The 25,305-nt window shown below is 39.9% G+C and overlaps 1 protein-coding gene across 1 annotated transcript; it reads left to right on the forward strand.

Annotated features, from left to right (window-relative positions):
* The first annotated feature begins 7,966 nt into the window (after positions 1-7,966).
* Positions 7,967-9,292, forward strand: LOC137255331 (ankyrin repeat, PH and SEC7 domain containing protein secG-like). The gene has a single exon (XM_067792781.1). The coding sequence runs from the start codon at positions 7,967-7,969 to the stop codon at positions 9,290-9,292; it is 1,326 nt and encodes a 441-aa protein (XP_067648882.1).
* Positions 9,293-25,305: the final 16,013 nt, after the last annotated feature.

Consider the following 25,305-nt stretch of genomic DNA (forward strand, 5'->3'; position numbering starts at 1 on the left):
GGAACAGTACTGTAAGTCCCCATGGTCCCTAGTATGGTGATTTACCTTGTCGAAATAGTAATATTAGTTATAACTTTCCACACTAGGTTTAAATTGTAATTGTGATATTTTAGTAGTTTTACTGTCCTGTGATGACAGGCATTTATGATGTGCATATCTTCCATTTCAGTATTAAATGTTCTCGTCATGATATGGCTGAAATATTGCCGATGTGACGTTAAATATTAATACTCATTCACTTGTTACGAGTGTGTATTTTCTGTATATTTTGTTATTAATTCAGTAATAATTATTATTGGGTCACAACATTTAGTGTTTTGAATAATAATTATGATGGGTCACATTTCGTTTAATAGATGGTCAGCACTTTTAGGATTCTGGTTTTTCCTGAATTTATCTGCTCTTAGTTTTCTTTGTGTTTACTTCTGGGTGACTTATTCGAGGGCATTCTACAGTGTTGGCGATGGCAGTAAGTGCTCGTACTTTCGATAAATGACTGATAGTATATATAAAGGCTACTTGCTGTGTATTTAGGGACGGACACACATTTATATTCATTCGCTGGAGGTTATCATTCTGCTTCTGCCAACGCTCCATCTACTGCTGTCAGACCGCTCGCCGTTTTACATTCTGCACGACTGTTTCTCTCTCACAAGTCTTTGGTGAGTTTGCTATATTATATTTTGTGACCCATTGCCATAGATTTTGTCTCACTTGTATTGTATTTGAAATCGATATAGTGATTATTGACATGTGACTTTGTATACCTTGCTCTCGTTGCATAAAAATACATAATTTGAACGTTTATGACTTGTCTTTGTTCTGTTTTGCTGGTTCACGGGGGATTTCTTACCTTGTTTGTCACGGTAAATTATTAACTGTAACACACTATATCTGTCTGTCTGTCTGTCACATTGATGTTGGTAGTAACTATCAGTTTGGAATGGAAAACATGTTAACAGAACGGTTCAAACATAATACCATCTACCGACCTCAGAACAACGCCAAGTCAAAGTCATATGGCCAGGTCAGACAACAGTCGCCAGTGACTGAAGGGATGGTGTAAATCAAACTAGGGCCCCATGCAGGTATCTTCAGTTGCTGGCTATCTGTAGCCCATTTTTATGTTGTATTGTCCTAAATGGTATATAATTTTAAGTTACATTCTAGCTTTATATCTCTGAGGTATATTAGTTGTTTTGGGGTCCTTTGGAGACAGATTTTATGAAACAGAAATATAAAGTGATAGAAATATAAATTATTTTCTGTTTTATTCATAATATTTCAGACATGACTTTACATTTTAACTGACTCTCTCAAGTAAAAAAAGCAGCAAAATATACACAGAACAGCAAAGGAAGCTCAAGTCTGACTTTTGGTAATGTTATGAAATATAACTGAACAAAACAATTATGTCTAATCATTTATACCATAAAAACTGCCAATTTAACAGCTGAATGTTGCTGTTGGCATTGAATTGCAATACGTTCAAACTGATCACAGTCCGTCAAAGGGAGATACCAGGGTGAAGTGCAGGTATCTAATTTCGTGTAACTTGTTTGGCAAACAGCAGCGAAACAGTCGGAGGCAGTCATCCCACATCTTGTACCATCACAGACACGAGAGCGGAATATGATATCCATTTTCCCCAGACAAACCAAACGTGTACAGGCGAGAAACACCAAACAGGGCACACATGTGAAGGGCGCTTCGAGATAATCAGGAGTGAGTAAGTTAAGACATAAGGTTAAGATTTAAAAGTAAAGGAAAATTTGAAAAACCTGTCAGCGAAGGAAAGTCAAATGAACAGGCATATCGCATATATGGATATAAAACTAGTCTGTAACTATAAAACAGTTTAACTATAGAAGACAATGCAACCTACAAATAGGCTGTATATTGTCAACAAATAAACTTGACAGTCTGGGGACTTACGTACCTTCTCAGAAGGAAAATAATTTTACAGTACTTTAACCCCCTTCGAGGACATCGGGAAGTGTCTGAGAATAAAACATATGAATTGTTACTGCTGTTTCATGGTAATTTAACTCATCCAGTAAACTGCCTTAAAGAGGAGGTGCCGGGGTAAACATAGTATTCCTACATTACGGTCAAGGGACGGAATCTACTTACGGTTGCCGATGCATAAACCTTCTTTCTGTCCATCGTCAAATATTGGGACGGAATCTACTTATGTTTGCCGATGCATAAACCTTCTTTCTGTCCAAAGAAATATTGCAGATTCCTTAGTCCCTTGATGAAATGGAATTTTCAGATTTCACACTCAAATGTTAAATAGGAAAGTGAAATTGAAACCTGCTGCAGGCCCATGCAAGTACCAGCCTTGTATAGCATGACTGTAGATAATAATCATGCATGTAATGCATGCTATTACCCCATGTATAATGAAAATTATCAACTGACAAGAACAATGGGTGAGGTGAGGAATGAGTAATGACCATGTGTGTTATTACAAAGATAAATATTGAAATATGTTTTCCTCAACAGATTGTGACTGTTTTGCACCTCATATATGCTATAAACTGTCACTTCACTGGTCTCATGACGGTGACAAAGAAGACTGACGGCCAAAACAAATGTTACATTGTTTTAAATGAATCTAGATAAAAGGGCACAAACAGATAGATGCATGAAGAAAAATGTATCGAAATATCATTATCTCAGCGAATCACTAATTTACAATGGCATTAATACATTGAAGTATGGTAGCAAAACCACTTCAGTGTACTAGACAATGAAACTCATGTGAACAGAAGTCATAGTCAAATCACAAGAAGAAAGATATCATTCATAGAGCTTATTTTGTTAATGTTGAGTATTTTGTAAAAAAATGAAAAAATACATGCCTCAAGAAACGTGCTTCACATAGTGCACTCACTGGGAGATACCGCGAGCAAATCCCATAGCTGCTCGTCTTCCCTACATGCATATATTGAATGTGAGTGAGTTAAAATGTAACATTACATCGACAATATTGCAGCCATATCTTGACAAGAAATAGTGTGGTTCACAATAAATAAGTATTTAAAGTACCAGTCAACTAGCTAGCATGTTTAAAAGGGAGAAAACTGGACTAAACCATTTATAAATGGGCTATTTATCGCCACCAAGTGAAGATAGATCTTCATACTAATGTTATGGGGACTTTGAGTGCCTGTGCAACCTGCATGGACCATAGGTGGATCTACACCATCCCTTCCGCTGGTGGCGACTGTAGGTAAATATGGCCACACATTAACATGACAATAATACTACGACTGAAAAGGAAGATTGCATTTTATAAAATTTATCAGTTAGTTAAAGTTTTTGCAGCAAACAATCTTTTAATGAAAATTAATACTGCTAAAATGTCCTTAACTGTTTTTGCACTGATATTATCCGCAAAACTTGTAAAAGGTATGGAAATGGCTTACTTTGAGTAAAAATGACAAGATGAATGAATATCTGGTAAAAGACACTCCCGCTAATGGTCACTTAGCTTAGTCATGAGTTACAAGATTACTCTGTACATAGATTTGTTTTACCTAGTATTTCATATCTCAAGTCAAATATGCATCACATTCAATTGTAGAAATGGGTGGTTGAAAAGATGCATAGCTTGAAATAGGATGTTTATTTTATATATTTTTTATAGTTTGTATTCTCGAAAAAGATAGTATACCTATTTTTCATAGTTTTGTCATGTCTTGAAGGATATATGGTCTGTCTGCTGTCGACGACTATTCAAGGTGTGTATTGTATCTCAAAATGGTTCTGGACGACATGGCATGCATAAATATTTAAAGAAGAATTACAAATGAACACGTCAATTCATACATCAAAACAGAAAAAAATTTCTGATTGTTCTTATCATGCGTTGTATTTTCCAAAGACGACACCTACAGCGCAATTGGTCTAATGTTCAATACGTGTCAGCTTTACATGAGCTCGGCGTACCTTTCCATTAATATTGGATGCAGTTGTCAGGAAACAATAAGTCCTCCACTACTGATACACTTTATACGAAATGTCTGTTGTCAAACTTCAAACGTTTACTTTCATCATGTATCTCATTGTTACTATGGGTGGAAAGACATGGTCCCTACTTGGTGATCTGCCTTCAATTGTTGGTGATGAATAGCCAGTATTTTACATTGGTTTTTTTTTCAAAAGAGTGCTAGTAGCTTTAGCTTTCCACACTAGTTTAAATTATTGAACTAGTGTAACTGCGATATTCTAGTTATTTTACTGTCCTTTGACGACAGGCTTTTATAAGCTACATACATTCCGTTTCAATGTCAAATATGGCTGAAATATTGCCGATGTGACGTTAAATATTAACTCACTCACAGATGTAAATATGATCTGAAGTGATGTTCCTTTGTTGTCCAGGCTCTATAGACAAAGGTTTTTGAGGAATACGTGGCTCTTAAGTGCTCTTTGATTAAATGTGCGATTAGTTTGCTGGTATAATGTTTTGGTACCAATTATTTAAGGTGCAGGTAGTTCCTCTGGTGGTTGCAGAATTTGTTAATACACAGGTAGTTAGTTCCAAAGTGCAGATAGATGTGTAGTATAGGGGAAGATTTGCTGACCGGTATGTGTTCCTGGTAGCACTGTGGACCGGGTATGGGTAACACAGATATCTAGTGTGTGAGTAAGTGATTGATCTCACCCGAGGGTAGATTTGTGGCCAAAGGTGTGTTTACTTCAGTCTTTGTGTTTGTGAAATAACAGTGCACTGAGAACCATTTGTGATACTTGATAGCATCCATCACTGCAGTTGGGATACGATGGTGTGAATCGACCAAGATAAGTAACCTTTCGTCCAAACCCGTTGGTTTCTCTGACAAGAAACACCTAGGAATACTATGGGATGGATTGCTGTTTCATTTTTTGATAATAATGCGTAGACACAGGAAACTTATGGCAAAGTGAAGCCATCGACATCAATATATCTGGAAAATTATAAACGCAACAAAATATACACGCACAAAAAAAGTGGCCAAAAGATTTAAGTCATTATGTTTATGTCTCGTTATGCAGTGCCAATCAGGACTCATGTGAAAGGAAGTCTCTTCGCTGATGGGGACACGTGGCTCGTACTCTATGCATATTCATGACACTCGTTGCATTCTTCTGTATGCTTGTGTTTGCCTTGTACTGACTGTCTACCGGTTGGTAGCTTCTACAGATAGGTGTTCAAATCTGTTCACTGTGTTATCAGGCTTTTGTAACTTTGTGTTCACTATCTAGCTGGTGGCATTGGCTCAAGATATTGGTGAAATAGTCTTTGACCCTGACCGTAATCCTTGAACCTCACAAGAGCCGTGCAACATTTCACAGTCGATAGGCGTTGACCATGGCACCGAAGTATGTGAGTGACTGTATGAAACTACTCCTGATATTAACGGCTTTTCTGATGTTTGTGTTTTCATCCTCAAGCAAGAAGGGGTGCACACCTAAGAATACAGAGAGGGACGGTCAAGTTATCAGGAACGTTGGTATCAAACTGTGTCAGCTTAAATGTGCTGAAAATGGTCAATGTTTAAGTATTGAATACGACATCGAGACGTTAACCTGCCGCTTATCTAGAGCTGAATCAAAGGATATCACGCAGAAAGGACATGTCATTCTTGCAAGGGATCATTCACGTGTAAGTAAATGTGTGTAAAAACCTGTCCATAATGATAAGACATCTCTACCTAATTCCAACTCCTCATCAAAAGGTGTCAGTTCTTAGCCGTTTTCTCTGAAACTGAAACTGAAAATCAGTTGTTAACCTATAACATGAATGGAAAAAAGACAACTACTCGTGTCATTCTGGCAAGCCGGATGGCGTTTCGTACTCCTGTCGTGTGAGCGCAAACGGACATGGAGATAAAATTGTCTAGTACTATTATCAAGGAAAGATAACTCTGAATTTGCAAACATGGCTCTTAGAATATCCTATAGCGATACGGCCATTCCCTTTGCAAATATGTTTCAGTGTTGAAAGTTGTTCATCCTTTAGCTCAAAGTTTATGTTTAAATTGCGCTTTGTATGGTGAGCAAAGTTTCAAAGTACAACGGTTCCACCATTTTCAGGTTTTGAAATGCGTTTTAGTACTCGCGATTTAATGGGTTTGCCACGGATCTTGGCAATAATGGAGTATGAGAGGGATACGAGTCTTCTTGTAGGTAACGGAAAAAGACGAGTAGTTACGAATACAAAATGGGGCTTATCTCCATTAGATATTTAGTCACTGTGCGTGGTGGTGGAGCTGTCGAGCACCCCAGGCTATTAATCCAGAGAGTTTAAGCTGCTGGAATCGAGTCCACCTGTGACCGTGTGCAAATACATTTGAGTCAACTTTATCATTTGTATGTACACAACCCTGTGCACTTACAACCAGTCACGAATCTGTTGGTGGTCACATGATTACTTGAAAACACTAGATGCGCGCTCAGCAATGTGCAGTAAAACCTGGACAAAGTACTGTGACTATGCGCCCCAGTCAGTGGAGGTCAAAGTGCTACCATCATGCACATGGGATGGACTATGGCGCTATACGAATACCCATATGATGAATACATCAGTAATTTGGGGTTTACCGATACAAAGCCCTGTACTTATGTTATGTTCTGAAAAATTAAACTCAGCCTTCTCGATTTTACGTCAAAGGGGATTCTGACAGGTTGAACTGCTGAAATATTACTCACATAGTTTACCAATTTTGAGGAGACTCTTGCACAGTAGGGTCCTGAGGTAATGGGCTGGGCTAGTGGGGCAGTGGGGGAGCCTAGTGGTTAAACATACACTCGCCCCAGTGAAGACGCTAGCGATTCCCCACAATGTGTATAGCCCATTTCTGGTGTCCTCGTCATGATATTGCTAGAATAGGGCGACACTCCAAAAATCACTTCTTGGCGATGCCAGAAAAACATCAGCAAGAAGTCTAACAAATGGTTCCCAAGGGTGTGTATATTTCTAGCCTAAATTAAATATCCCCCAAATAGTTGCTAGTGATTACTTGAGTACAGTAAGATGTGTTTTGGTTATTGTAAAACAATCATGTCTGAAATTAATACTAATATTGGTGGTAAAACTTGAATAAAAATACATACAAAAATAGACCTAAAACATGATATATAGAGGACAACATACAGTTCTTCTTTCTTCTGTTTTCGAGGCCTCGACTGATCCTTGTACATCCTGTATGTGCAGTGTCGGTCAAAGATGTCTGAAGACTCGATCTGGACAAGCTGTCTGTGTACAAGGTAATGACCAGTTGCTTTCGCATCTTCTCTCATATACACACCTGACGGGACTGGGCAGCTACTGATCTATTGTCTTTGTAAATCCCGTGGCCATATTAAATACGTGTTGCTGTCATGTATGGCGATGTCCCTTTGTAAAGTACTGCTACTCAAAACGACACGTCGTAATATTTTGTCACATGATCGACCATGACGTCACGTGTCTGTGACGAAATTTAAATGTAATGTTAAATGTTTCAAAGTGGCAAGAAATCTGTCAATATTGCAAGATTCTTTGGAATGCCACGAAGCGTATATTCGTTGATTAAGCGGCTTAATCAACGTGGATCAGTCGTGAATGCTTTCAGAACAGGTTATGTGAGGAAACTGACGCATTATTCATTATTCGGGGTTCTGACACAAGGAAGAATATTCACCAGAAAGAAAATAGACTAGAACCTCTGATTGCCATTTAGTGTATTTCTGGTTATATCGTAAGTAACGGATATAGATGCAAGGACTAAACGGTGTTGTGTTTATGACCGCCATAAAGCTGGAATATTAAGTGCGGCGTAAACCTAAACTCACTCAATCATGTGCCAGAAGGATTTCTTGTCAGAAACGTTTGATCATCTAAAACATCAGGGCCTTCTTTAGCATCTGAGCTTATTCAAAAGGGATTACTGCACCCAAATTACCTTCTGGCACATTATGCACAGGTGGTAATATGGCAATTGATAGCGGTAAATATTTAACAAATTACCATCGTCGTATAAATATCATATCTACAGATGGAAAGCAGAAGGACCCTGAGAAATCTCTACAACATAAAGTTGACAAGCAGGAGTCATTTGCCAACAGCCCACTTCACGAGGCCTGCAGGATTGGGGACCTGCAACAAGTGAAACACATCATGTCCCGGGGTTCGGTCAACATCAACAGCAAAGACGAGAAGCACGGAAGGACACCACTCATGGTGGCAGCACATGAGGGACATTGCAGAATATTTGAATTTCTTATCACAAAAGGGGCTAATAAGTCAGAAGTGGATAGCGACTGTAAGAACTTCCTGCACTGGGCATGCATGGGTGCACATGTGGCTATGGTGGACTGTTTACTACAACAATACGGTATTGTTAAAAATGTGCGGTTGTCTCCTCTGCTGCAAGCTGCAATGAAGGGAAATATTAATGTGTTTGAGTTATTTGCGTGTACGGGAAGTAATGTGTCACGGGTTGATCTCAATGGCTACAACGTCCTACACTTTGCCTGCATGGGCGAACACATGTCTCTGGTGAAGTATATAGTTTCACAAGGCAGTGTTGATATCAACAGTAGAAGTATACACGGACTGACCCCTTTGATGTTTGCTGTAGTACAACATTGCAAAGACATTTTTGACTTTCTTCTGAGCATGGGAGCTAACGTGTCATGTGTGGATAATAGAGGCCGCAACGTCCTGCACTATGCCTGCTCTCAGGAACAAGTGGCCATGGTGAAGTATCTAGTGTCACGAGGCAGCGTTGATATTAACAGTAGGCGCACAGACGGAATGACCCCTTTGATGACTGTTGCATTAAAAGGAAACAAATACATTTTTGAGCTACTCGTAAGCAGGGGAGCTAATGTGTCACATGTGGATGATAGAGGAAACAACATCCTGCACTCTGCCTGCATGGGCGAAGACGTGGCTATGGTGAAGTATCGTGTTTCACAAGGCAGTGTTAATATTAACAGCAGAAATAATGACGGAATGACCCCCTTAGCGATGGCTGCTTCAAAGGGAAACACATACCTTTTTGACGTCCTTGTAAGGATGGGAGCTAATGCGTCACACGTGGATGACAATGGATACACAATCCTTCATATGGCCTCTTCATGTGGACGTGTGGAGATGGCGAACCACATCATGTCACAGAACCTGGTCGACATTAACGCCAGCGATAAGGATGGGAAAACGGCAGCTATTATAGCACAACGTGACGGTAAAAGTAACGTGTACCCAGCAGGCACACCATTGCTGTTTCAACGTTGTCAAAACATTGAAACCTGACGTTGAATGTATAGTAAAAGTGAAAGGTGAAACGACGTTGAAATATCACGCTGAATCAACGTCAAATAAGTATTGTTTGTATCTTGGTGGTATATTACCTTAAGAGTGATGTGCATGCCCATACAGATAAAATGAGTTATACAAAAAATTTCCAGGTATGGCATATACCAGTGATAATGATTATGCATTTTAGTTTACGTTGTCTGACATTACTATTTTAACTGGTACATAACTGACCCATATTAACTATCTCTCGAAACTCTATACATTGTGACCCAATAATAATTATTACGTAATCAATAATACATTTTACAGAAAATACACTCTCGTAACACAGTATACAGCAGACAGGAGCTGTACAGAACGATAGGAGGTCACGATGCGTTTTCTGTTAATTGTATTATTAATTAAGTAATAATTATTGGACTACAACGTCTAGTGTTTTGATCGATTGATGTTATAGGTCACAATTCGTATGTTGAATATTATAAGTTATCACATCGTGTTGAGGGAAATGCGGGGCGCTCGGGGAATACAACCTTACTCAGGACTGATAAAACCCCGTATTTCCCTCAATAGAGGCGCTCGGGGAATACAACCGTACTCGGGACTAATAAAACCCCGTACTTCCCTCAACAGGATGTGATAACGCATTTATCTAGCTGAATGTTTTCACTAAATTAAAACAAAACAACACGCATCGAATCGACTTGCTGCCATGTTGACACCAGCTGATCGTTTGACCTCAATGCACCGCACGTTACTAAAGGCTTGTCGATGCACGCTTTTCTCACTTCTGGCGTCGTCACCGAGGCGTAGCGGGAGGATATGACTTTCGTAGCGGGAGTATAAAAATCGTATACTCCCGCTGGCGGATCGTGATGGATGTACATGGTATTTTATCAGAGTCACGTGGACCAATCCAAACTGGACATTCTTACATGAGGCTAGATAATCAGTGCTATTGGTATTTTATCGGCAAGCCTTTAAGGTAGCACTTTAGAGTTACCTACCAAAATATGTACTGCTGTGCACACGATGTTCTCATCATTTTCACTAACCGGCATTTATAGATATGTACACAAAAGGTTGGTTATTAGGTTGGTACACGAGACACACACAGATTACCTGTAGTACATATCTCTGCCTGACCGCTCGCTGTGTTACATTCAGTAAAACTGTTTCTCATTCTCACATCAAAACTTCAGTGTGTTGACAATACATTTGTGACCCATTATTTTATATTTGACTCAGCTGTATTATACATGAAACCTCTCTTGCGATATTTTGTATCTTGGTCTTATTTGCTGAATAGATATTATTGAAAATTTAGGATTTCGCAGTGTTAAATTTTGCTGGTTCTGAGGGGATTTTTTATACCTTTTGTCAAAGCAATTTTCAACCACTTGATGGAAGTGGACTTCTGAAAAGACACATGCTTCTGGGGACATCTTGATCCACATAACTGCAGACCTTCATCTACAATACAAAGAAGGCACAATTGATATCAACGCATACTTACAATATATCAGAAAAGTATCCACTTGAGATCCCACTTTTGTCACAAGTCGTACAAATATTATTTTTAAAAAACAAATATTCACCATGACTCGACCTTGTGATAGAGAAAGTAACAACTGGATGGAAAGGTTCACAACCTGTGCAAACATACATGTCCCCCTGCTATAGCTGCGGATGCATAACACGCACTTTAACATTCCTGTTGATTTTCTTTTCTTGATTGCTTATCTATATTACCATAAATATTCCGAGAATGCGACGCAGAAGTTTGTTTTTTCTCTTTTCGCGTACTTACTTTTGGGGGCAGTGCTGGAAACCATTTCTCACATCTAAACTTGTAGCGAAGTCAACATATAAGGAACTTGTACCAAAGTTGCAGCCTAGAACAGATGTTCATGCATTTATACGTCACACGCAGAAGCCATTATCATGCAGACATTCTTTAAGTCATGAATTGCAAAAGATAACATGAAACAAGAGCTATATCTAAATGACATTTTGGAACCAGGTAGAGTTCATCCTAGGAAGTTCCTGATGCCTTTGAGTACATTAAGAATAATGAAACAAGCACAGCATTTTTTAAGGCGATAGGCACATTTATTTTATACAGAAGAAGAGTATCTATGTCTGATCCACGTGAAATCTATACAACAAGAATTATTTCAAATACTCATACAATTAGTTGCAGCACTTCCAACAATTCTCTTATGGACGAAAGTTTAGTCATCATCTCTCATTAGACCGATTTCATCCTGATCTGCATGTGACAATTTCCCCACAGTTTAAGAGTAAGAAAGTGACAGCAAAGTTTAAGCTACAAAAATATCAGAGATGATGTTATTATGGACAAATTATAAAAAAAACCCATTCCAATCAAACTGTACGTATTCAAAGAAAAAATATTAAAGGTACAAACCCCACCCCCCACCCAAAAAACCCCCAAACCCAATTACCTCTTCGTTGACCTTCTTTAAGTGAGTACTTCAGCTTCTTCGGTTTCAGGCACTTCAGCTGTATTTGTTTGATCAGATGCCTTCCGTGACTCTGTGAATGGATATGATCGTAGCTAATGATATGCCAAAGTGCATGCAAGACCCTTTGCCTTTATCACTTTGGTTGAACCCTACCTTTGGATAGGGGTGGCTTCTTTTATTTGCCGTGCTTGCAATTGAATTCATTACTTTATGACTACTATTCACATGCATTTGTAAGGCCATCAAGCAAAACGAACATGTGTTTGTTAGGTAATGTTGCAGCTTTTCGTTATTAACAGTTTGAAGCTTGATGTTCACTAAATCGAAGCCCCCCTTCAGGCTTCTTCATGTCATCAAGTGCACGTTTTGCATTAGTTCCTGGATGCCACATCACCTTTTTATTCTTTATCAAGGATGTAGGAAAGCCCATTATGTCACCTTCTTCTTTTCTTTCTAAACAACTCACTGTTTATTCATGGTTAGAAGCATGTGGTCAAAAACGCATTATGTTCATCATGTTTACAAGTACTGTTAGCTTTAACATCAGGTCGTCAGTATGTACTGGTGCGAATGGTTCTCATTTTAATTCATTTTGGCTATTAAACTAAGTGGCAGGCAATGCGAAAGACCCTGCGAATGAAAAGACGAAATTTCAGTCTTAATTATTAATTTTGATGTTTTTATAAGTTTGTCAATGTGGTAGCAAAGATGGGCATTCTGTTCCCTCGTGACTACCTCAATGCAACATGCAGGTGCTTCAAACAATAAACAGGCAAGTATATAGATATTTATTAATTCTGCACAATATGCAAACAGCAGCTCATTATCCACGTTCTTAAAATGCAGTCCCAACAGGATAAATAACCTGTATTGTATGGAATTAACCATTTCATTATCTTTGTCTCTCAACTCCATGTAAAATTAGTATCAAAAGATATTGATCGTCATATGGAACGCATGCTGTTTTTCTATTAAAATCTTTTCTTCTTTCAGCTCCCGCCTGGTATATCTTGATAAATGTTTGACTACTGCAATATTAATTTATTTTGATTCGCAATTAATGAAGGAAAGGGTTTTTAGGTGCAACTGATTTTACCAAATCAGAGCCATACTTCCTGCCTGACCGTCTATCTTCCACAAATGCAAAGCTACGCTTTTTCAGCAGAAAGCAACTGTCTTCTTTCCCAGTAGAAATATGGCAATGTGAGCACTGGAGTGTACGAATCGTTTCTGATGTCTTAATTTCAACAGCCCATTTGGCAATCTGTGACAAAGGATGTTGTGTCTTTCTTGAACATTTCTCTATTTGTGGAGATGATTTTCGTACTGAAATTCACAAACATCATTTAAACATGATCCAAATGTTGTATATCATCTGTCAAATACACCAATGAATGTATATTATGATATAAAGTAAACGATTCACCCTAATTCTCTTTTGTATTTTTTACAAAGTGTGTCAAGTTCGTGCATAGTTCAAACAGGCATTTCTAGTTTGGTCATTTGAATCAAGAAGAATACGTGGTGTTTGCAGGAGATGACGTACATCTGTGAGAACGCGATGGCCTTGTCTTCTAAAAAGCATCCAGGACATTATTCATAGCTGCTCGCAGAAATTCTTCACTTAGAGCGTTTCTTTATCACATTCACTGTGCAAGCGGATGTGTCACTGCTTTCAGAAACATCATGTGCAACATATAGAGCTCGCAATCACGAGAAAAGACTTCAAACTTGCAAAATCTGTGGAATGACTTAAATCATTGGTAGTTCCTCTACATGGTCCAGTAAGTTCATCATTTTCATTGCTTTCAGAATCACTGCTGGTTTGTTGTGCTAAGGTCTCTGCTACTGATTTGTAATGTCACTATATCCTCAGATACGACATATTTGAACTCTGTAAAAAATTATGAGATATGTGCAGATGCTACTATAAAACATACGCAAACCGTGCAAAAACAGTGTCCAGTTTGAACTCAAACTCTATTTATCCATTCAAATAGAGCTTGACTGCGTTTTCGAGCATATTAACTATTATGAGATCTAGTCACTGTCTTTTTTATGAAATCCATATAGTCCATTTCTGTATTAAATGTTCTCATCACGATATGGCTGAAATATTGGCGATGTGACGTTAAATATGAACTCATTCACTCACTAACCAATCCAAGGTCAGGAAGACCTAGAGTCGCCACACCTGCCCAAGATCGGTATTTCGGGTAACCCACCTACGTGACCGCCACCGTACCGCCTTGGACTCAACACAAGAACAGTTCGGAGCCCGAAGAGTGTCCGATCAGACAATTAAGAACCGTCTCCGAGAAGTAGGAATACGTTCCAAAGGTCCAAAAGTTGCTCCCTTCTTAACACGACTACACCGATGTCGATGAGATGGTGTGAGTGAGATGGTGTAACACGGTGCTGCCATGGAACCTGGCAAGCTGGAGGTGCATATGGTTTAGCGATGAATCCCGTTACCTCCTCAGACGACGTAATAGTAGAGACCGTGTCTACAGACGACGTTGTGGACGTTTTGCTCCTAACTGCATCAGACAGGTGGACAGATTCAATGAAGGGGGTGTTATGGGGTGGGGAAAGATCTCATACACCCGCAGATAGGAACTTGTACCTGTCCAAGGCAATCTGACGGCCAATCGATACGTCGACCAGATTCTCCGTCCGTACGTCCTTCACCTTGTTGACCGTCAACAGCAGCTCTTAAAACCGGACAACGCCAGGTCTCACACAGCCCGTGCCGCCGTGGACTACCTGGCCAATAACAACATCAATGCCCTCTCCTGGCCCTCCAGATCCCCGGATCCTGTCATTCGATCGATAGACGGGTATGTCGACGTCATAATCCACAACAGAATCTTCCACATTTGTTCCACATGCTGCAGGAGGAATAGAGAAGGATTCCACAACAAAATATCAAACGACTGATTCGATCTGTACCCCGGAGGTGTCGGGCAGGGTAGCAGCTGGAAGTGGTAAGACGAGGTACTGACTTCAACACCACAGCAGTAGTGATTGTGATGACAGTCATTCTCATGAAATATGGACAAGATAGCAATGCATTGCTCCACAAAAAATTCATCCATGTAGCTTTGATTTCCACTGATCTACACGCCCTTGAATAACAACAAATTTCCACTGATATTAGGGTTTTGCGTTTCTTATTTTGAAGAGTGTATAAAGAACAGTGTTCATTCTAGCCTTACTAAAACCCGGGCCAGTGGCCCACCTGTCCTCAGGTAGGTGGGCCATTTAGAAAATAGTGTGGGTCATGTCAACCTGCTGTGGCTTGTTTACATACATTACCTAATAGTTACTAATTTGAGTTCACTTACGTATTCAATATTTGACGTCTAATGCAGGTAAGGGCAATTATTTGAACAAAGGAAACGAAAAAAAAAACCCCAAGATTTGTTCAACATTTAATGAACAGTTAGGATTAATTCAAAATGAGTTTGTAAAAAATATTACTCTCCCACACTGAAACAACAGTTTTCTCAACAGTATTTAAACATCACAAGTCGATGCTTAGCAATGAAAAATGACAATCATTTTGTTACAATCAGGTAATGTCAGTGTATAAATGTTTTAGTCACGATATTACTGAAATGCTGTCGATGAGCGCCACCCACCACGAGGAGATGGGTCTTCAGAATTTGAGAGATACGGGATAGTGATGAAAAGGATTAAGTGGGTCTACCGACGGACATGACGTCACATACAACATCATTTTGCCTTGGTCATGATCGTTGAGCGACAAGGTATTAAAGTGATCACCGTCGATAACCCCAACACCCAACACTGACCATAACCACTACCTCTATCAACACCAATAACCACTTACTCCCACACCACATCACCAATATAATCTCCATATCAGATAACAGAGTCACTAGCTCCTACAGCCACCAGCAGCAATGTTCAGCTCCACACAGTTAATGTTTCTCGCCATTCAACTGGGTGATAAGCACTATGTATACCATTAATATGCTGTATCTGGTGATATGAAGGGGAATACATTTAATGAGGCACCATTGGTCTCAGAAACTAGTTACAATCATTGTTATCCCTAAACCCCGACTAACAGCAACTATCGTATTACAAATCATAATTAAATTTAGCCCCCAAATGATATTTTCTAGGCAGTTTCATACAGTCCCGCTAAAAATAATAAGTACCTGAAAACAGCCCCCTTCAGCAATCAGAGCTGTTCCCTGTAAAATCATAGAACCATCCTCCATGTTTCTGAAACCAGTTCGCTCTTCAGCAAGAATTTCATAATAAATCATAATTCAACCCGTACATGTAGAACAAGTCACTATACCAGTAAGTCTCTTCAAACAATTTTGATCTCCACATCGTTCACCTCGCAACACTATCACCGAACTGCTGGAATAGCAACCATTTTTTTCATTCATCGAAATTTGACTCGAAAATGTCATTTTCGAGGCCATAATTCCATCAGCTACACAGAATGACCTTTACAAATGTGGCGTGATTTTCATCTCTATACATACATGATAACATTTGAAGAAAATTAACACGACACATGAGAATTTACTAGGCTCATTTATGATGTTAATAAGTCGTAATTTTCGAGCAGACCTGAATGGGTAATCAGAGGTTTTCATTTAATTTCAAATTTAACTGGTAACAACAATTATTATTAGACAGAATAATACGCACAGCTATATAAAAGAATCAATGTCCATGTAATATGACTTTCAATCCGTTGTGATATTTATCTTCAAAAATGTATTATGCACATGTTTTTCATCAGTAATAAAAGTAAATGACAGTTTGCATATATCAGTGGCCTGAAGGCTGAAAAGACGCACTGAAGGGGGACGCAATAGGAATTTTCTCAACATGATTCTGACATACTTTTGAAATGCGTTTTGTTTATGGCGTTCTTACCATAAACCATCTAACAAGAAACCAAAATAGAATTCTGGTATTTACAGAATATCAACATATCGCAGAAAATTTAAAAAGGTTGGAAGATGGGTAGCCTAGTTGTTAAAGCATGTTTCATCTCACTGAAAACCAGAGTTCGATGTTCAGTGTGTGTGTAATTTATACCTTTATTTGGTACAGCTCTTTGTTATACCAGTTTTTATTTAGAAAACCCATGCCAGTAAATGGCAAACAAACAATATCAAAATCTTTGACAGCTAATCGTAAGGTATAAGAACACGAATATTAGGAACCTTTTTTACGGTCTCTTCATCAAGGAAATACTGAATGAGTGAGTTTGTCTGAAATTGATAGTTTTCACAACGCCGATACGAAAACACGACGACAGACGTTAACCTGCATTTCCTATATTATTAGGCTATATTTCATTTATGTGTACAAGCGTCACAACACTTTCTGACAGATTTGATGAGCCAGTATGACACAGTATTCAGAATAGATAGTCTTCAGTGACAGCTATTTCATTAGAGTTTCCTGAGTGATTTATCCGTCGGATTGTATGGAGTTCATCACGTGCGATGGGAAGACAAGACACAAGGTGAATATAGGCAGGACTAGACACGGAAGCTAGTGAATGACAATTTTCATTCGGTCGACAGGTTGCAACTTCCTTCTCATTTAAAGGTCACATGCAACGTAAAACAGATTTGCAGATTCTGGTACCTTTCGGTATGCACTTACCGAAACAAATCATAAAACATGCCAATTCAATCTATAAAGTTAAAAAAAACGCCATGAAAAAAAGCCCGCGAAATCGGAGTTCAAACGTTTCGCTAAATCCCCCCCAGCGCTGGGGGAAAAACTGGTTTCAACAGCTGTGCTGCGCTGCGTCCAGAACGCATGCGCAGTGAATAGGCTCGCGGAGCTTGAAACAGTATGCATGCCCAGCGTCTGAGGTCGTGAACAGTAGTCTAATCTTGGTTGTGTACACAAACAAGTGAATAATCTACTCGTTACATAAAACAACTTGTTGATTGTGATCAGAAGTCTCTGTCACAGAGAAAGCTCAGTGTCTGGTTTATTCACACCTATATGTCTGCCTATCTGCTATAGACAATATGCAATACACAGCTTCAATCATTGACCACATGCAATTTGAACTTAACACCTTTCAGACTATACGACATAAAGAAAATAAGTTGATTTATGACTCGTGCACCCGAGTCCCGTGTCTGCCACATTATGTAATTAGGCACGTGTGATACACATGACATGTTTTTATGTGAGTGAGTGAGTGAGTTAATATTTATCGTCACATCGGCAATATCTCAGCAATATCGTGACGAGAACATTTAATACTGAAATGAAATATATATATCTATTATAAAACCTGTCAACAAGAGACAGTAAAACAACTAGAATATCACAGATGAGAATATAAAACTAGTAACTATACCTAAAACAATTGATCTATAGAGGACAATACAAGATAAAAATGGGCTATAGATTGCTAACAACTGAAGGTAGATCACCATACTAGGGACCATGGGGACTTACAGTACCTTTGCTACCTGCATGGACCCTAGCTGGATTTACATCATCCCCTCAGCTGTCAGCAATTTGTGAAACCTAGCCATGCAAATAAAAATACACTTATGCTACGATTAAAAACATGAAAGTTTGAATTTACTTTGAATGTTTGTGGACTTACGTACCCTCTCAGGGGGACAATAGTTTTACAGTACTTCAACCCCCTTTGAGGATACAGCCACTAACAAGCACAGTTCTGAATTTAAACTTCCAATAATAAAATATTTATCTATTTACAATTCAGACAATAAATCTAATTCTTTTAAAAATGCAATGATTAAATGAGAGCTTGTGTTATTAAAAAGATCCTTCAGAGTTCGTGAATTAAAATACTGATCCCTTGTGATGGAATACTCGACACAGTCAAGCAGGATATGCTTGACTGTGATTCTTCCATCACAAGGGATACAAAACGGAGGATCCTCACCTTTAAGCAAATATTTATGTGTATATCTTGTGTGGCCAATACGACATCGTCGCATGATGACCTCCTCAAATCTGGACTGACAACCCAAGTAGGTGTAACCAATATACGGTTTTATTTCATGTAATTTATTGATACCTACTTGAGTGTCCCACTTCTTCTGCATCAGATCACGGATATACGTTCTAATGCAAGCTTTTTAATCTGAATATGGAAGAAAAAGTGGTGTCACAGATTTGTTGAGTGCCGCCTTGGCAGCAAGATCGGCCATCACATTTCCATAAATACCTACGTGACTGGGTAACCAACAAAAGACGATGTCGTATTGGCCAGTAGCAAGAGTATTATACAATTCAATAATTTCAATTAAAAGCGGATGTTTACAAGAAATGTTTTTAATAGCCTGAAGACAAGAAAGAGAGTCGGAATAGATTATATACTGTTTACGTTTCGGGTGTCTTTGAATATATTTAAGAGCTGTTAATATGGCGTTAGCTTCTGCTGTAAACATAGAACTATTATCTGGTAATCTAGAAGATATTGTTCTGGATCCAATGACAGTGGCACAAGCAACTGCACCACCGTCCTTGGACCCATCTGTAAATAAGGATTTGTAATTGTTATATGTATGTTTCAATTGATTACATTCTTCAACCTGTGGCCTAACCAACTGCCATGGGGGAGAGGAAAGAAGACGGGAAGGAGCTATATTGTTCAGCTCAATACCAGCAGCAGCAATAAACGGCTTTATTCTGAGCCCAAGAGGTGGAACAAGAGAAGACCTTTTGCTATACAAATCCTCATAAAGGGGATTGAAGACACAGTTATATGCAGGGTTAGATTCGTTAGAGTATAGTTTTATGATATATTGTAAAGATAATTTGATACGGCGTTGTGCAAGAGATGGTTCATCGGCCTCAACGTAAAGACTGTCAATAGGTGAAGTTCTGAAGGAGCCAAGACAAAGTCTTAGACCTTGGTGATGGACAGGATCAAGAAGTTTAAGATTGCTTTTGCAGGCTCCACCATAGACGATGGAGCCATAATCAAGTTTAGAGCGAACGAGTGATCGATATAAATGGAGAAGGGTAGCTTGATCCCCTCCCCATTTTGAATTTGAAACCACTTTCAACAAGTCAAGAGCTTTCAGGCGTTTACTTTTAAGTGATTTAATATGTGGTAAAAGTGAGCACACACAACAGACAATGTGCAAGTATTCACACCGTGTCCATATTTCTGGCATTTAAAACACCTGAGCGGGTTGGGGATGTACGTATCAACTGGAATGATACAGTAGCCTGCCTTCACTGATTTGGGTGCATTTGGAGATGAAAAAGTAAACAGGTACGTATTCGTTTTGATGGTTTCGTTGTTTCTCCGCGTTGAAAAGCGCTTGACATAGAGCACACCTTGATCCTTCATTTCAGATCCTATATCAAGTTCCGACATATCATCCAACAATCGATCACGATCTCATGTTTTTATGTCTGTGGGTTGCAAACAAACTACATTCATTATTTTTTTTCGGATGACTGGATCTGACGGAAACTGGTGCAAACTCTTGTCAGTTTCAAGTCCTGCTTTGTCCTTGGACGAATGACAGATTCCAGCCACGCAGTAGTTTACCATCTCTACTGACAAGATTTTTTATTGGATCGAGCGCTAATTCAGAGAACATGTATTTTCCAAACCCAACATCTTTATACACATTCTTCATGGATAACGACTTCTTTTCGTGCATATGATTTTGTTTGACAACATTATATGAATCCATACTGAAACGACGCACCAAGTACACAAAAAGAAGTTGTTATCCATAAAGAATCTTACTTTCTTGTGACTGGCTATACTTCTAAAATGCCCATCAAACAGATCATCTTTCTGTACACACAATGAACCCTCAGCATATCATCAAATGAAACAGCCAATCGGAAGCCGTCGTTACACTTGAGTGCATATCCACCCGCTATGACTGGGTTCGGTCTCCCGAGGGCTTCGTTTCGGGGGAAGTAAGTCCAAGTACAAAATATTGCACTTTTGAATCGCGATTGTACGCTTATATTTGTGTTTATTTGTTTTTTAAAATCAGCAATGTATATTATATGTTATGAATAAGTGATAAATGTGTTTTAATTATGTTTGATGTTTTGGTTGCATGTGACCTTTAATGTTTTACCTTGACATGTAGCCTGCGACCTCTTTGTATCGCGGTACTTAGCATTTCACTTATCGGAAATGAAATTCTGAACTTATGAGGCCCATGACATCACTTCCGCTTTATTTTTGTCAACAAGGATATGCAGATGAAGTAATTCAGATGAAGTGGGAAAGGTCACGTATGAAACGTAAATATTATAGCATTTCATGAATGGGGGTCAGACAGATTCCGCAGTTAATAGAGATTAATACACGATTAATTTCTTTATTTTCCGTTTGTATCTAACTTTTTATTTCTAAACAACTCCACGTAAAACGAAATCAGCTGTTTTCGCTTGACGTATATGTCAAGGTCGGGTAAGAATACATCAATACGTCACTATGGACGTAAACACCCTGTGTAACGCTACTAAGAAATGAATTGAAATTTAATCTTTATCAGTTTAAGTAACTGTAAGAATTGTATAACTGGAGACATTGTTAATGGGAAAGTTCGTCGTCAGAAGAGTCAGTGAGAGGAGAGCGAGCAACACGGCGACTGTTTGTAACGGCTCGGTCTCACTCGCTGCCATAAAAGACTTGTCAATTTTGATGTGGAATGTCCCCCGTATATTGGACCTCCGAAGATAGTGTGAACAACATCACTAGACAAGGCTTTGCTTGTGTTTGTGTACGACATGCATTGGGATGTTAGATTTATTTCGGACAAACTGCCGATGACGGAACGATTGAAGACGCGCGACGCGAGCGTCATGGCAGGCTGATTTCAGGTCGAAGACAACAGATTTCCCACTTCCCTGTGTTGTGCATCAGAAAGGCGTGAATAATTGCTCACGCTCTCTACACGTTTACGTCCAGACACTTGCATGATTTGCGTTGAAGCTACGTTATTGTCTTGCAACTTCTGAATCATATGTTTTCGGGCATTGTGATTAGTTAGCCGTTTGTCGTCAGTGACGTGTGCTCCACTTGTCTTTATCGAGCCGAATTTATTTTTACCTTTCCTTGAAATCTCATATATATATATGAACCCGGTGTGTGAAGAATTGCTTTTTTGTAACGTTTTGTATTTGATAGCATCTCATTGGTTTGTTCTCGTAGTAGCGAGACTGAACATTCGTAGTAAAGTTGTAGTAAAAAGTTACATATGATGATAAATGTTAATAATTCTGCTGGAAACAACATACGGGGATTCGATACATCCTGTCGGTTTTATAAAGTAAACAAACCACTCACGTTAGGCTGTCGACTTACATATAAAATCACCTGTAAGAAGCGTGTCTAGCACGTAAAACCGGAAATAGCAATTTGCCCCAATACCATGAATGCCGCGATACAACGAGGTCCGAGTATATATGATGTATATATTTACAAGCATCAACGATGAGGATCTTACACTCCTACATCGCCTGATTATGCTATGGCTTGTGCCATGGTATGTTGACTGATACATGTAAACAAGATAAACTAGAGATTGACAGCCGCTTGCATGACTGTTTATATAACGAGCATGTGAACAGTATATCGAAAGAGCATGTCGGTAGAGTGTATTACAAAGAGTGTGTTCCGGGGTTCTGTTGTAAGGGAGGTGACACAAGAGAGGGGCTAGGCTGATGAAAGGGGGTTCTGTTGTAAGGGAGGTGACACAAGAGAGGGGTTAGGCTGATGAAAGGGGGTTCTGTTGTAAGGGAGGTGACAAGAGAGGGGTTAGGCTGATGAAAGGGGGTTCTGTTGTAAGGGAGGTGACACAAGAGAGGGGTTAGGCTGATGAAAGGGGGTTCTGTTGTAAGGGAGGTGACACAAGAGAGGGGCTAGGCTGATGAAAGGGGGTTCTGTTGTAAGGGAGGTGACACAAGAGAGGGGCTAGGCTGATGGAAGGGGGTTCTGTTGTAAGGGAGGTGACACAAGAGAGGGGTTAGGCTGATGAAAGGGGGTTCTGTTGTAAGGGAGGTGACACAAGAGAGGGGCTAGGCTGATGAAAGGGGGTTCTGTTGTAAGGGAGGTGACACAAGAGAGGGGCTAGGCTGATGAAAGGGGGTTTAGTTGTAAGGGAGGTGACACAAGAGAGGGGTTAGGCTGATGAAAGGGGGTTCTGTTGTAAGGGAGGTGACACAAGAGAGGGGCTAGGCTGATGAAGGGGGGTTCTGTTGTAAGGGAGGTGACACAAGAGAGGGGCTAGGCTGATGAAGGGGGGTTCTGTTGTAAGGGAGGTGACACAAGAGAGGGGTTAGGCTGATGAAAGGGGGTTCTGTTGTAAGGGAGGTGACACAAGAGAGGGGCTAGGCTGATGAAAGGGGGTTCTGTTGTAAGGGAGGTGACACAAGAGAGGGGTTAGGCTGATGAAAGGGGGTTGAGTTGTAAGGGAGGTGACACAAAACAGGGTTGAGGCTCGAGAGACGGTTCTGCAATGCGAGGTACACCAGGAGGGTCCCGTGGCTGTTATGATATGGATAATGTCAACGAGCAGAAACGAACATAATGTACTGAAAAAGTTCATGGTGAAAGAAACTAAAATCAAATGAAAAGGTGCCTTAGACTATCTTCATTTTCAGAATCCGTGGAAATCTAGACTTGCCTCATTTTCTAGACTTGCGTCGGCTTTGTGTGGTTATACTTGCTTCAGGGTCTGCACAAGAGACTAGCCAACATTAATATGCCAAGCACTGTCACCTTCCAGGTTTGCTTTATTGTTACGGTTAATAATTGCCGAGAGAAAAGGTATAAGAAATCCCGTGTGAACCAGCAAAGACATAACACTGTCTTAAAATACTCAGCCTTATGTATTGAGAAGACAAATAGCAAGATACGATTCACAGTAGAGGTATCTAGTACGATGCAGCTGAGTCAGATCTAAAGTAATGGGTCACGAATATAATATCAAATCACCAAAGTCATGGTTTTCAGTGAGAAACGGCCCACTGAAGCTTTCACAGCCAGCTTTCTTGCATTGGAGTCAAGTATAGGTAGTATATGATGACACAATTCTAGCATTACTCCGCGTGAAAAACACAACAGTCAGCCTTTATATATACAGTCACTGATTCTTGAGCATTCCAGCGATCGGCCTGGTGTTTACCAACAGTCAATACATACACCACAGGGAGGCAACCTACCTTAAAGATGCTCCGCTAAAATACTATTACCGTGATACGAATGTGACCCATAATAACTATCACTCAAAACTCTAAATATTGTGACCCAGTAATACCTATCACTTAATCAATAACCATACAAATTTTACAAAAAATACACTCTCGTAACAGTTTCAACGCGCCACAAGGGACTCATCCCTGTCTGACAGTTACATTGACTATCGCGCAAGACCTCCCACTTGTCTCGTCTTCATGTCTCACTGATGTTTCTTAACTAGATGCAGCTGCAGTCAGTTTTACTTTAAAGGGCGCATGACGTTTAAAGGATGTTCAAGAAGTTTTGGTTTCAGATTCTGTATTTGATGTCGTCAAAGCGCAGTTGCTAAAGTAAAGATTGGAAAAAGTTTTTATGCGTATTTCATGAAAATGACAATCCACGTGTACCCCAAGGTGTCATCCCTAAAATTCACTGTTTGATAGTAGCGATATGCAACAATATTAACAAGGAACAGAGGGGGCAAGCTTTGGGAAGACTGAATGCCGGCCAGACTCCAAGACATGATGCAACTAATTTTGAACGATATACCGCCAGTAGAATGCCATTGGAAGCACAGCCGACCGTCCTCGCAGTGGACGACCGCCTGCAAGGTAAAATCGGCCGATTGTCCGCCATCACCTGCAAGATCGTTTCTCTAGGACTACGAAATCTGCTCGGACAACCATTGGCAATCACCAGAGACCAAAGAGCGCCGACACAGTGCGGAGGGGTTTGAGGCAGAGAAACGTCAGATACCACAGGCCTTACCGGGGTCGATCCTCACTGTTCGAAATCGTTATGCTCGTCTCCAGTTTGCCACACTTCATTAGAACTGGCGTCACCGGGAGTGGCGATGTGTAGTCTTCATCGACGGAAGCTAGTATTGTGTCTCTGCGGTAGATGGCAGAGTGAGAGTGTGGCGACGACGCGGGGAGCGATTTGCAGATGATTGTGTCCTGGAAGGAGACTCGTGGGGAGGTACGAGCATAATAGCGTTTGATGCTACTGCTTTCAGTCACTATGATATTACAGAATATTGGTCCTGGTTTTGTTTTGTAACATCTGGCCGCTATATTGACAGAGCGCTGACGCCCTTCGTCATGCCACATTTTGGTCATCATGGAAACCACTTCATCCAGCAGGACAACGCCCGGGCCCATACTGCCAGAACAACTAGAGACATTCTCCGTCGACACGACATACAAACACTTCAATGGCCTGCCCTCAGTCAAGGCTTACACCCGATAGAACACTTGTGTGACGAGATTCAGAGGACGCTCAATGATGTG

This window comes from Haliotis asinina, chromosome 11, assembly GCF_037392515.1.
Source record: "Haliotis asinina isolate JCU_RB_2024 chromosome 11, JCU_Hal_asi_v2, whole genome shotgun sequence".
Lineage (NCBI taxonomy): Eukaryota > Metazoa > Mollusca > Gastropoda > Lepetellida > Haliotidae > Haliotis > Haliotis asinina.

Excerpts from the sequence above, each read along its gene's own strand:
- LOC137255331 (XM_067792781.1), top strand. The coding sequence starts at position 7,967 with ATGGCAATTGATAGCGGTAAATATTTAACAAATTACCATCGTCGTATA.